A 14,619-nucleotide genomic window follows, 5' to 3' on the forward strand; every position below is an offset into this window, starting at 1 on the left:
GAGTTCAGATTATACCATAACATCACTCCTCTAACCAGGTACACCTGTAACAGAGTTCAGATTATACCATAACATCACTCCTCTAACCAGGTACACCTGTAACAGAGTTCAGATTATAACATCACTCCTCTAACCAGGTACACCTGTAACAGAGTTCAGATTATACCATCACTCCTCTAACCAGGTACACCTGTAAAAGAGTTCAGATTATAACATAACATCACACCTCTAACCAGGTACACCTGTAACAGAGTTCAGATTATAACATCACTCCTCTAACCAGGTACACCTGTAACAGAGTTCAGATTATACCATACCATCACTCCTCTAACCAGGTACACCTGTAACAGAGTTCAGATTATACCATCACTCCTCTAACCAGGTACACCTGTAACAGAGTTCAGATTATACCATAACATCACTCCTCTAACCAGGTGCACCTGTAACAGAGTTCAGATTATAACATAACATCACTCCTCTAACCAGGTACACCTGTAACAGAGTTCAGATTATACCATAACATCACTCCTCTAACCAGGTACACCTGTAACAGAGTTCAGATTATACTATAACATCACTCCTCTAACCAGGTACACCTGTAACAGAGTTCAGATTATAACATCACTCCTCTAACCAGGTGCACCTGTAACAGAGTTCAGATTATAACATCACTCCTCTAACCAGGTGCACCTGTAACAGAGTTCAGATTATAACATCACTCCTCTAACCAGGTACACCTGTAACAGAGTTCAGATTATACCGTAACATCACTCCTCTAACCAGGTACACCTGTAACAGAGTTCAGATTATACCGTAACATCACTCCTCTAACCAGGTACACCTGTAACAGAGTTCAGATTATACCATAACATCACTCCTCTAACCAGGTACACCTGTAACAGAGTTCAGATTATACCGTAACATCACTCCTCTAACCAGGTACACCTGTAACAGAGTTCAGATTATACCGTAACATCACTCCTCTAACCAGGTACACCTGTAACAGAGTTCAGATTATACCATAACATCACTCCTCTAACCAGGTACACCTGTAACAGAGTTCAGATTATACCATAACATCACTCCTCTAACCAGGTACACCTGTAACAGAGTTCAGATTATACCATAACATCACTCCTCTAACCAGGTACACCTGTAACAGAGTTCAGATTATACCGTAACATCACTCCTCTAACCAGGTACACCTGTAACAGAGTTCAGATTATACCGTAACATCACTCCTCTAACCAGGTACACCTGTAACAGAGTTCAGATTATACCGTAACATCACTCCTCTAACCAGGTACACCTGTAACAGAGTTCAGATTATACCGTAACATCACTCCTCTAACCAGGTACACCTGTAACAGAGTTCAGATTATACCATAACATCACTCCTCTAACCAGGTACACCTGTAACAGAGTTCAGATTATACCATAACATCACTCCTCTAACCAGGTACACCTGTAACAGAGTTCAGATTATACCATAACATCACTCCTCTAACCAGGTACACCTGTAACAGAGTTCAGATTATACCATAACATCACTCCTCTAACCAGGTACACCTGTAACAGAGTTCAGATTATACCATAACATCACTCCTCTAACCAGGTACACCTGTAACAGAGTTCAGATTATACCATAACATCACACCTCTAACCAGGTACACCTGTAACAGAGTTCAGATTATACCATAACATCACACCTCTAACCAGGTACACCTGTAACAGAGTTCAGATTATAACATCACTCCTCTAACCAGGTGCACCTGTAACAGAGTTCAGATTATAACATCACTCCTCTAACCAGGTGCACCTGTAACAGAGTTCAGATTATAACATCACTCCTCTAACCAGGTACACCTGTAACAGAGTTCAGATTATACCGTAACATCACTCCTCTAACCAGGTACACCTGTAACAGAGTTCAGATTATACCGTAACATCACTCCTCTAACCAGGTACACCTGTAACAGAGTTCAGATTATACCATAACATCACTCCTCTAACCAGGTACACCTGTAACAGAGTTCAGATTATACCGTAACATCACTCCTCTAACCAGGTACACCTGTAACAGAGTTCAGATTATACCGTAACATCACTCCTCTAACCAGGTACACCTGTAACAGAGTTCAGATTATACCATAACATCACTCCTCTAACCAGGTACACCTGTAACAGAGTTCAGATTATACCATAACATCACTCCTCTAACCAGGTACACCTGTAACAGAGTTCAGATTATACCATAACATCACTCCTCTAACCAGGTACACCTGTAACAGAGTTCAGATTATACCGTAACATCACTCCTCTAACCAGGTACACCTGTAACAGAGTTCAGATTATACCGTAACATCACTCCTCTAACCAGGTACACCTGTAACAGAGTTCAGATTATACCGTAACATCACTCCTCTAACCAGGTACACCTGTAACAGAGTTCAGATTATACCGTAACATCACTCCTCTAACCAGGTACACCTGTAACAGAGTTCAGATTATACCATAACATCACTCCTCTAACCAGGTACACCTGTAACAGAGTTCAGATTATACCATAACATCACTCCTCTAACCAGGTACACCTGTAACAGAGTTCAGATTATACCATAACATCACTCCTCTAACCAGGTACACCTGTAACAGAGTTCAGATTATACCATAACATCACTCCTCTAACCAGGTACACCTGTAACAGAGTTCAGATTATACCATAACATCACTCCTCTAACCAGGTACACCTGTAACAGAGTTCAGATTATACCATAACATCACACCTCTAACCAGGTACACCTGTAACAGAGTTCAGATTATACCATAACATCACACCTCTAACCAGGTACACCTGTAACAGAGTTCAGATTATAACATCACTCCTCTAACCAGGTACAATATGTGCCATGTAAAAAAGCTAACGTTTAAGTTCCTTGCTCAGAACATGAGAACATATGAAAACTGGTGGTTCAGTATTCCCAGTTCTTCAATTTTCCCAGTTAAGAAGTTTTAGGTTGTAGTTATTATAGGAATTATGACGTGTTGACTATTTCTCTCTATACCATTTGTATTTCATTATACCTTTGACTATTGGATGTTTTTATAGGCACTATAGTATTGCCAGTCTAATCTCAGGAGTTGATAGGCTTGAAGTCATAAACAGCGCTGTGCTAAGAGCTGCTGGCAAACGCAGTAAAGTTTGAATGAATGTTTGCGAGCCTGCTGGTGCCTACCATCGCTCAGTCAGACTGCTCTATCAAATCATAGACTTAATTATAATATAATAAACACCGAAATACGAGCCTTTGGTCATTAATATGGTCAAATCCGTAAACTATCATTTAGAAAACAAAATGTTTATTCTTTCAGTGAAATACGGAACTAATTCTGGCAAATTAGTTTGCAACGAGCCAGACGGCCCAAACTGTTGCATATAGCATAACTCTGCATACAATGAGCGCAAGAGAAGTGACACAATTTCCCTAGTTAATATTGCCTGCTAACATGAATTGCTTTTAACTAAATATGCAGGTTTAAAAAATATATACTTCTGTGTATTGATTTTAAGAAAGGCATTGATGTTTATGGTTAGGTACATTCTTGCAACGATTGTGCTTTTTTTTTGCGAATGGGCTTTTGTTAAATCATCCCCCGTTTGGCGCGGTAGGCTGTGATTCGATGATAAATTAACAGGCACAGCATTGATTATATGCAACGCAGGACACGCTAGTTAACCTAGTAATATCATCAACCATGTGTAGTTAACTAGTGATTGTTTTTTATAAGGTAAGTTTAATGCTAGCTTGCACCTTACCTTGGCTCCTTGCTGCACTCGCATAACAGGTAGTCAGCCTGCCACGCAGTCTCCTCGTGGAGTGCAATGTAATGGCCATAATCGGCGTCCAAAAATTCCCGATTACCGATTTGTTATGAAAACCTGAAATAGGCCCTAATTAACCGGCGCTAATTAACCAGTCGACCTCTAGTCTCCACTCACATCGTCAAATTGCTGCTTTTCTGTGGAGCAACTCATTATTTGTCCTATATATTTATTTATGTATTATTATATATATTTTAAATCCCAGCCCGCGTCCCCGTAGGAGGCAGAGGTAGTGCCACACACAGCTGATGGCTACAGTATGTGTTATTCGTCCCTGTAGACCATATATGTCAGAGTCAAGGCCCGCGGGCCACATCCGGCCCGCGAGAAGGTTTTTTACGGCCCCTGGGATGATCTTGATTTATTATTAGAACCGGCCCGCAGACCGCAGCAAGCCGGCAGCCCGCAGATCTTTTACACGCACCAATACTACATTTCCCACAATGCAACGGTGACGCACCGAGCAGTAGGCTGCTGTGTAAATGAGATGGAGCTGCCTTGGGAAAAACTCGTGGGTTTGACAACCGACGGAGCACCTGCGATGTGTGGACACAGGAGCGGACTGGTGGCGAAGATACGGGAAAAGATGCAAGAGGAAAACGCGACAGGTGAGCTGACAGCTTATCATTGTATCATACACCAGGAAGCGTTGTGCGGTAAAGCCTTGAAAATGGAGCATGTAATGAGCATCATCACGCGCACAGTTAACTTTATCAGAGCCAAAGGTTTGAATCACCGCCAGTTCAAGGCATTTCTGACGGAGTTAGAAACGGAGCATGGTGATTTGCCTTATCACACAGAGGTGCGATGGCTAAGCCAGGGAAAGGTGCTTCAAAGATGTTTCGAGCTTCGTGAGGAGATTTGTCTGTTCTTGGACAGCAAAGGGAAAGACACAACACAACTCCGAGACGAAATGTTTCTGTGTGAAATGGCTTTTCTGTGTGACATTACGAGTCATCTGAATGCAATGAACTTGCAGCTGCAGGGTCGGGATCATGTCATCTCTGATATGTACAGTACAGTGAAGGCATTTAAAACCAAACTGACTCTGTGGGAGACGCAGATGCGGAAAGAAAATTTGAGCCACTTTCCCAGCTGCCAGACCATGAAAGAGAAGCTCTCTACCAGTGCGTTCCCGAGCGCACAGTTGGCTGATAAAATAGGTATGCTTGCCGCTGACTTTCGACGCCGATTTGCTGACTTTGAAGCACAAAAAAGCAGGTTGGAACTGCTCGGTAACCCATTTGCTGTTGACGTGGAAAGCTCACCACCAAACCTCCAAATGGAGTTGATTGACCTCCAATGCAATGATGCACTGAGGGCAAAATATGCGGCAGTGGGTGCTGCGGAGTTCGCCCGTTTCCTCCCCGACACAATGCCCCAGCTGCGCATCCAGGCTGCTCAAACGTTGTCTATGTTTGGCAGCACATACCTGTGTGAACAACTGTTTTCTTTGATGAACCTGAACAAAACATCACACAGAAGTCGACTTACTGCTGAACACCTCCACTCAATTCTGAGGATTTCCTCAGCTCAGAGCCTTACCCCGAACATTGATGAACTTGTGGAAAAGATGGGACACCACCAAGTATCACCCTCAACCTCAAACAAGTGAACATTACTGTGCAATCACATATTTAGAGTTTTTACTCAGTTCAAGTTTAAAAGTTAAAGTTTAATATTTGTTTTCACTGCATGTTACTTCTCCTTAAACAAAGTGTTGTTTTTGATTAATAGATTTTTGCACTTTATTTTATTGTATTTCAATCCAATTATATTTTAAAAATATTTCAGTTGAGTGGATGATAGAAAATTGCTATTATTGTTTTTTTCTTTGAAGTAAATTTAGCCCACTTTTGCTAAAATAGAAAATATAGGCTACTGATGGTGCCTTGAATACCGGTTTCTTTCATTTAATGTTCATGTTATGGGGATTTTTATATAAAGGAAATTTGTCTTTTGTGTCTGTTGAAAATTAAAGATTACTGACAGAGCCATAAGAAAATATTGCTTTATTTATCTGATCATATTGGAATATATTTGTTAGGTTTTCAGTAGGTTCAATTAGGTTCACTAGACTATATGCGTCATTTAAAAAATTTTCAATGAACATTCGAACAGTCCGGCCCTCGGCTTGTAGCTAAATTTTTTATTTGGCCCTCCGTCCATTTGACTTTGACACCCCTGCTGTAGACGGTGTGTGTTATTCGTCCCTGTAGACGGTGAGTGTTATTTGTTCCCTGTAGACGGTGAGTGTTATTTGTTCCCTGTAGACGGTGAGTGTTATTCGTCCCTGTGGACGGTGAGTGTTATTCGTCCCTGTGGACGGTGAGTGTTATTCGTCCCTGTGGACGGTGAGTGTTATTTGTCCCTGTAGACGGTGAGTGTTATTTGTCCCTGTAGACGGTGAGTGTTATTTGTCCCTGTGGACGGTGAGTGTTATTTGTCCCTGTGGACGGTGAGTGTTATTCGTCCCTGTAGACGGTGAGTGTTATTCGTCCCTGTAGACGGTGAGTGTTATTCGTCCCTGTGGACGGTGAGTGTTATTTGTCCCTGTAAACGGTATGTGTTATTTGTCCCTGTAGACGGTGAGTGTTATTTGTCCCTGTGGACGGTGAGTGTTATTTGTCCCTGTAGACGGTATGTGTTATTTGTCCCTGTAGACGGTATGTGTTATTTGTCCCTGTAGACGGTGAGTGTTATTTGTTCCCTGTAGACGGTGAGTGTTATTTGTCCCTGTAGACGGTATGTGTTATTTGTCCCTGTAGACGGTGAGTGTTATTTGTCCCTGTAGACGGTGAGTGTTATTTGTCCCTGTAGACGGTGAGTGTTATTTGTCCCTGTAGACGGTGAGTGTTATTTGTCCCTGTAGACGGTGAGTGTTATTTGTCCCTGTGGACGGTGAGTGTTATTTGTCCCTGTAGACGGTGAGTGTTATTTGTCCCTGTGGACGGTATGTGTCATTTGTCCCTGTGGACGGTATGTGTTATTTGTCCCTGTGGACGGTATGTGTTATTTGTCCCTGTAAACGGTATGTGTTATTTGTCCCTGTAAACGGTATGTGTTATTTGTCCCTGTAAACGGTATGTGTTATTTGTCCCTGTAGACGGTGAGTGTTATTTGTCCCTGTGGACGGTATGTGTTATTTGTCCCTGTGGACGGTATGTGTCATTTGTCCCTGTGGACGGTATGTGTCATTTGTCCCTGTGGACGGTATGTGTCATTTGTCCCTGTGGACGGTATGTGTCATTTGTCCCTGTGGACGGTATGTGTTATTTGTCCCTGTAAACGGTATGTGTTATTTGTCCCTGTAAACGGTATGTGTTATTTGTCCCTGTAAACGGTATGTGTTATTCGTCCCTGTAGACGGTGAGTGTTATTCGTCCCTGTAGACGGTGAGTGTTATTTGTCCCTGTGGACGGTATGTGTTATTTGTCCCTGTAGACGGTGAGTGTTATTTGTTCCCTGTGGACGGTATGTGTTATTTGTCCCTGTGGACGGTATGTGTCATTTGTCCCTGTGGACGGTATGTGTCATTTGTCCCTGTGGACGGTATGTGTTATTTGTCCCTGTGGACGGTATGTGTTATTTGTCCCTGTAAACGGTATGTGTTATTTGTCCCTGTAAACGGTATGTGTTATTTGTCCCTGTAAACGGTATGTGTTATTTGTCCCTGTAAACGGTATGTGTTATTTGTCCCTGTAAACGGTATGTGTTATTTGTCCCTGTAGACGGTGAGTGTTATTTGTCCCTGTGGACGGTATGTGTTATTTGTCCCTGTGGACGGTATGTGTCATTTGTCCCTGTGGACGTGAGTGTTATTCGTCCCTGTAGACGGTATGTGTTATTTGTCCCTGTAGACGGTGAGTGTTATTTGTCCCTGTGGACGGTGAGTGTTATTTGTCCCTGTGGACGGTATGTGTCATTTGTCCCTGTGGACGGTGAGTGTTATTCGTCCCTGTAGACGGTATGTGTTATTTGTCCCTGTAGACGGTATGTGTTATTTGTCCCTGTGGACGGTATGTGTCATTTGTCCCTGTGGACGGTGAGTGTTATTCGTCCCTGTAGACGGTATGTGTTATTTGTCCCTGTAGACGGTATGTGTTATTTGTCCCTGTGGACGGTATGTGTCATTTGTCCCTGTGGACGGTGAGTGTTATTTGTCCCTGTAGACGGTGAGTGTTATTTGTCCCTGTAGACGGTGAGTGTTATTCGTCCCTGTAGACGGTGAGTGTTATTTGTTCCCTGTAGACGGTGAGTGTTATTTGTTCCCTGTAGACGGTGAGTGTTATTTGTCCCTGTAGACGGTGAGTGTTATTTGTCCCTGTAGACGGTGAGTGTTATTTGTCCCTGTAGACGGTGAGTGTTATTTGTCCCTGTAGACGGTGAGTGTTATTTGTCCCTGTAGACGGTGAGTGTTATTTGTTCCCTGTAGACGGTGAGTGTTATTCGTCCCTGTAGACGGTGAGTGTTATTTGTCCCTGTAGACGGTGAGTGTTATTTGTTCCCTGTAGACGGTGAGTGTTATTCGTCCCTGTAGACGGTGAGTGTTATTCGTCCCTGTAGACGGTGAGTGTTATTCGTCCCTGTAGACGGTGAGTGTTATTTGTCCCTGTAGACGGTGAGTGTTATTTGTCCCTGTAGACGGTGAGTGTTATTTGTCCCTGTAGACGGTGAGTGTTATTCGTCCCTGTAGACGGTGAGTGTTATTCGTCCCTGTAGACGGTGAGTGTTATTTGTTCCCTGTAGACGGTGAGTGGTTTAAAGGATGAGATCCGTGACCTGAAGCAGCAGGCCCAGACTCGGGACAACACCATCTCTAACCAGACACTGGAGAACCAGGGACTACAGGAACAAGTGGAGCTACAACACAGGTAACACACACTCCTTCCTGGATATCCTTTCTTCTGATTGGTATTTCCTGGTTTCCCTTCCCTCTGATTGGTCCTGGCTGGATTTCCTCCCCCCCCTCCCTGACTGGTCCTCTTTACAGGAAGTACCAGGAAGTGTCTCAGCGGTGCCAGGCCCTCCAGTCAGCATCGTCCACCTGCTCCGACCACGAACTCAAGATTAAGGTGAGGCTAAGATTATTGTTGTTGAAAGTTGGACTAAACTGAATGATGTCTAGATTAAGATTGGTATTAATACAGTTCAGGTTGGGACTAGGTTTAGAAAACTAGGAGGTTAGGATTAGGGTTGACTGATGAATGAAGATTGAGACTGATTGTACCTGAATTCAAATTAGAATTGGGGTTGAGATTGGGAACAGAGTTGGGGAGCTAGGTTAGGATTAGGACTGGGGTTGAGATTGGGAACAGAGTTGGGGAGCTAGGTTAGGGTTAGGACTGGGGTTGAGATTGGGAACAGAGTTGGGGAGCTAGGTTAGGATTAGGACTGGGGTTGAGATTGGGAACAGAGTTGGGGAGCTAGGATTAGGACTGGGGTTGAGATTGGGAACAGAGTTGGGGAGCTAGGTTAGGATTAGGACTGGGGTTGAGATTGGGAACAGAGTTGGGGAGCTAGGTTAGGATTAGGACTGGGGTTGAGATTGGGAACAGAGTTGGGGAGCTAGGATTAGGACTGGGGTTGAGATTGGGACTAGAGTTGGGGAGCTAGGATTAGGACTGGGGTTGAGATTGGGACTAGAGTTGGGGAGCTAGGATTAGGACTGGGGTTGAGATTGGGACTAGAGTTGGGGAGCTAGGTTAGGATTAGGACTTGGGTTGAGATTGGGACTAGAGTTGGGGAGCTAGGTTAGGATTAGGACTGGGGTTGAGATTGGGACTAGAGTTGGGGAGCTAGGTTAGGATTAGGACTGGGGTTGAGATTGGGACTAGAGTTGGGGAGCTAGGATTAGGACTGGGGTTGAGATTGGGACTAGAGTTGGGGAGCTAGGTTAGGAAAAGGACTGAAGTATCAATCTGTCTATTCTGTGGTGCTTTATTTGCCTGTAGAGGTTTTGAGCTGTTGAACAGAGCAAATGCAGGCCATTTTATTTTGCTTCTGCTTATTTTGGCATCCATGTGTCTTCTCTCCAAAGCAGCCAGTGAGATGCCTCTGTCCTCTGTAGGCTTTATAAACTCTCAATGTAATCACTATTTACTACTGGGTTTAACCTCTGTCCTCTGTAGGCTTTATTAACTCTCAATGTAATCACTATTTACTACTGGGTTTAACCTCTGTCCTCTGTAGGCTTTATAAACTCTCAATGTAATCACCATTTATTTTCACTGGGTTTAAATGACCTGCCTTCAAATGAAGAGATGCTATTAACTCTTCAGTCTAACACACAAACTCAAACTCCACATGATGTTCACCTTTCAGATGGTCATTAAGTCCCTCTTTCATGAGCCTGAGAATACAACTCAAAGGTGTGTGTTTCTCCTCTCTTCCCCCCCAGGAGTTGGAGAGGAAGTTGGCTCTGCAGGAACAGGATGTTGTCATAGTGAAGAACATGAGGTCAGAGGTCGCTAGGGTCCCGGATATGGACAAGGAGCTCCGACAGCTACGAGAGGAGAACGTTTACCTCAGGTAACACTACTAGAACACATGGATCAGGACAGGTGAGAGAGGAGAATGTTTACCTCAGGTAACACTACTAGAACACATGGATCAGGACAGGTGGGAGAGGAGAATGTTTACCTCAGGTAACACTACTAGAACACCTGGATCAGGACAGATAAGAGAGGAGAATGTTTACCTCAGGTAACACTACTAGAACACATGGATCAGGACAGGTAAGAGAGGAGAATGTTTACCTCAGGTAACACTACTAGAACACATGGATCAGGACAGGTGGGAGAGGAGAATGTTTACCTCAGGTAACACTACTAGAACACATGGATCAGGACAGGTGAGAGTGGAGAATGTTTACCTCAGGTAACACTACTAGAACACATGGATCAGGACAGGTGAGAGAGGAGAATGTTTACTTCAGGTAACACTACTAGAACACATGGATCAGGACAGGTGAGAGTGGAGAATGTTTACCTCAGGTAACACTACTAGAACACATGGATCAGGACAGGTGAGAGAGGAGAATGTTTACCTCAGGTAACACTACTAGAACACATGGATCAGGACAGGTGAGAGAGGATAATGTTTACCTCAGGTAACACTACTAGAACACATGGATCAGGACAGGTGGGAGCGAGGAGAATGTTTACCTCAGGTAACACTACTAGAACACATGGATCAGGACAGGTAAGAGAGGAGAATGTTTACCTCAGGTAACACTACTAGAATACATAGATCAGGACAGGTGAGAGAGGAGAATGTTTACCTCAGGTAACACTACTAGAACACATGGATCAGGACAGGTAAGAGAGGAGAATGTTTACCTCAGGTAACACTACTAGAACACATGGATCAGGACAGGTGAGAGAGGAGAATGTTTACCTCAGGTAACACTACTAGAACACATGGAGCAGGACAGGTGAGAGAGGAGAATGTTTACCTCAGGTAACACTACTAGAACACATGGAGCAGGACAGGTGAGAGAGGAGAATGTTTACCTCAGGTAACACTACTAGAACACATGGATCAGGACAGGTGGGAGAGGAGAATGTTTACCTCAGGTAACACTACTAGAACACATGGATCAGGACAGGTAAGAGAGGAGAATGTTTACCTCAGGTAACACTACTAGAACACATGGATCAGGACAGGTGAGAGAGGAGAATGTTTACCTCAGGTAACACTACTAGAACACATGGATCAGGACAGGTAAGAGAGGAGAATGTTTACCTCAGGTAACACTACAAGAACACATGGATCAGGACAGGTGAGAGAGGATAATGTTTACCTCAGGTAACACTACTAGAACACATGGATCAGGACAGGTGAGAGAGGAGAATGTTTACCTCAGGTAACACTACTAGAACACATGGATCAGGACAGGTGAGAGAGGAGAATGTTTACCTCAGGTAACACTACTAGAACACGTGGATCAGGACAGGTGAGAGAGGAGAATGTTTACCTCAGGTAACACTACTAGAACACATGGATCAGGACAGGTGAGAGAGGAGAATGTTTACCTCAGGTAACACTACTAGAACACATGGATCAGGACAGGTGAGAGAGGAGAATGTTTACCTCAGGTAACACTACTAGAACACCTGGAGCAGGACAGGTGAGAGAGGAGAATGTTTACCTCAGGTAACACTACTAGAACACATGGATCAGGACAGGTGAGAGAGGAGAATGTTTACCTCAGGTAACACTACTAGAACACGTGGAGCAGGACAGGTAAGAGAGGAGAATGTTTACCTCAGGTAACACTACTAGAATACATGGATCAGGACAGGTGAGAGAGGAGAATGTTTACCTCAGGTAACACTACTAGAACACATGGATCAGGACAGGTGAGAGAGGAGAATGTTTACCTCAGGTAACACTACTAGAACACATGGATCAGGACAGGTGAGAGAGGAGAATGTTTACCTCAGGTAACACTACTAGAACACATGGATCAGGACAGGTGAGAGAGGAGAATGTTTACCTCAGGTAACACTACTAGAACACATGGATCAGGACAGGTAAGAGAGGAGAATGTTTACCTCAGGTAACACTACAAGAACACATGGATCAGGACAGGTGGGAGAGGAGAATGTTTACCTCAGGTAACACTACTAGAACACATGGATCAGGACAGGTGGGAGCGAGGAGAATGTTTACCTCAGGTAACACTACTAGAACACATGGATCAGGACAGGTGAGAGAGGAGAATGTTTACCTCAGGTAACACTACTAGAACACATGGATCAGGACAGGTGAGAGAGGAGAATGTTTACCTCAGGTAACACTACAAGAACACATGGATCAGGACAGGTGAGAGAGGATAATGTTTACCTCAGGTAACACTACTAGAACACATGGATCAGGACAGGTGAGAGAGGAGAATGTTTACCTCAGGTAACACTACTAGAACACATGGATCAGGACAGGTGGGAGAGGAGAATGTTTACCTCAGGTAACACTACTAGAACACATGGATCAGGACAGGTGGGAGAGGAGAATGTTTACCTCAGGTAACACTACTAGAACACATGGATCAGGACAGGTAAGAGAGGAGAATGTTTACCTCAGGTAACACTACTAGAACACATGGATCAGGACAGGTGAGAGAGGAGAATGTTTACCTCAGGTAACACTACTAGAACACATGGATCAGGACAGGTAAGAGAGGAGAATGTTTACCTCAGGTAACACTACAAGAACACATGGATCAGGACAGGTGAGAGAGGATAATGTTTACCTCAGGTAACACTACTAGAACACATGGATCAGGACAGGTGAGAGAGGAGAATGTTTACCTCAGGTAACACTACTAGAACACATGGATCAGGACAGGTGAGAGAGGAGAATGTTTACCTCAGGTAACACTACTAGAACACGTGGATCAGGACAGGTGAGAGAGGAGAATGTTTACCTCAGGTAACACTACTAGAACACATGGATCAGGACAGGTGAGAGAGGAGAATGTTTACCTCAGGTAACACTACTAGAACACATGGATCAGGACAGGTGAGAGAGGAGAATGTTTACCTCAGGTAACACTACTAGAACACCTGGAGCAGGACAGGTGAGAGAGGAGAATGTTTACCTCAGGTAACACTACTAGAACACATGGATCAGGACAGGTGAGAGAGGAGAATGTTTACCTCAGGTAACACTACTAGAACACGTGGAGCAGGACAGGTAAGAGAGGAGAATGTTTACCTCAGGTAACACTACTAGAATACATGGATCAGGACAGGTGAGAGAGGAGAATGTTTACCTCAGGTAACACTACTAGAACACATGGATCAGGACAGGTGAGAGAGGAGAATGTTTACCTCAGGTAACACTACTAGAACACATGGATCAGGACAGGTGAGAGAGGAGAATGTTTACCTCAGGTAACACTACTAGAACACATGGATCAGGACATGTGAGAGAGGAGAATGTTTACCTCAGGTAACACTACTAGAACACCTGGAGCAGGACAGGTGAGAGAGATGAATGTTTACCTCAGGTAACACTACTAGAACACATGGAGCAGGACAGGTGAGAGAGGAGAATGTTTACCTCAGGTAACACTACTTGACCACATGGAGCAGGACAGGTAAGAGAGGAGAATGTTTACCTCAGGTAACACTACTAGAACACCTGGAGCAGGACAGGTAAGAGAGGAGAATGTTTACCTCAGGTAACACTACTAGAACACGTGGAGCAGGACAGGTGAGAGAGGAGAATGTTTACCTCAGGTAACACTACTAGAACACATGGATCAGGACAGGTAAGAGAGGAGAATGTTTACCTCAGGTAACACTACTAGAACACATGGATCAGGACAGGTGAGAGAGGAGAATGTTTACCTCAGGTAACACTACTAGACCACATGGAGCAGGACAGGTGAGAGAGGAGAATGTTTACCTCAGGTAACACTACTAGAACACATGGATCAGGACAGGTGAGAGAGGAGAATGTTTACCTCAGGTAACACTACTAGAACACATGGATCAGGACAGGTGAGAGAGGAGAATGTTTACCTCAGGTAACACTACTAGAACACATGGATCAGGACAGGTGGGAGCGAGGAGAATGTTTACCTCAGGTAACACTACTAGAACACATGGATCAGGACAGGTGAGAGAGGAGAATGTTTACCTCAGGTAACACTACTAGAACACATGGATCAGGACAGGTGAGAGAGGAGAATGTTTACCTCAGGTAACACTACAAGAACACATGGA

At 44.0% G+C, this 14,619-nt stretch overlaps 1 protein-coding gene across 1 annotated transcript in view; it reads left to right on the forward strand.

The window, feature by feature from the left end:
* Positions 1–14,619, forward strand: part of LOC139541916 (mitotic spindle assembly checkpoint protein MAD1-like) — a 54,907-nt gene that overhangs the window by 14,035 nt on the left and 26,253 nt on the right. The window contains exons 5-7 of the mRNA XM_071346813.1: positions 8,633–8,757; positions 8,877–8,958; positions 10,284–10,414. Of these exons, the coding sequence (XP_071202914.1) occupies positions 8,633–8,757; positions 8,877–8,958; positions 10,284–10,414 (338 nt within the window). The remainder of the gene's footprint in view (positions 1–8,632; positions 8,758–8,876; positions 8,959–10,283; positions 10,415–14,619) is intronic.

This window comes from Salvelinus alpinus, chromosome 2 (genome assembly GCF_045679555.1).
Source record: "Salvelinus alpinus chromosome 2, SLU_Salpinus.1, whole genome shotgun sequence".
Taxonomy (NCBI): Eukaryota; Metazoa; Chordata; class Actinopteri; order Salmoniformes; family Salmonidae; genus Salvelinus; species Salvelinus alpinus.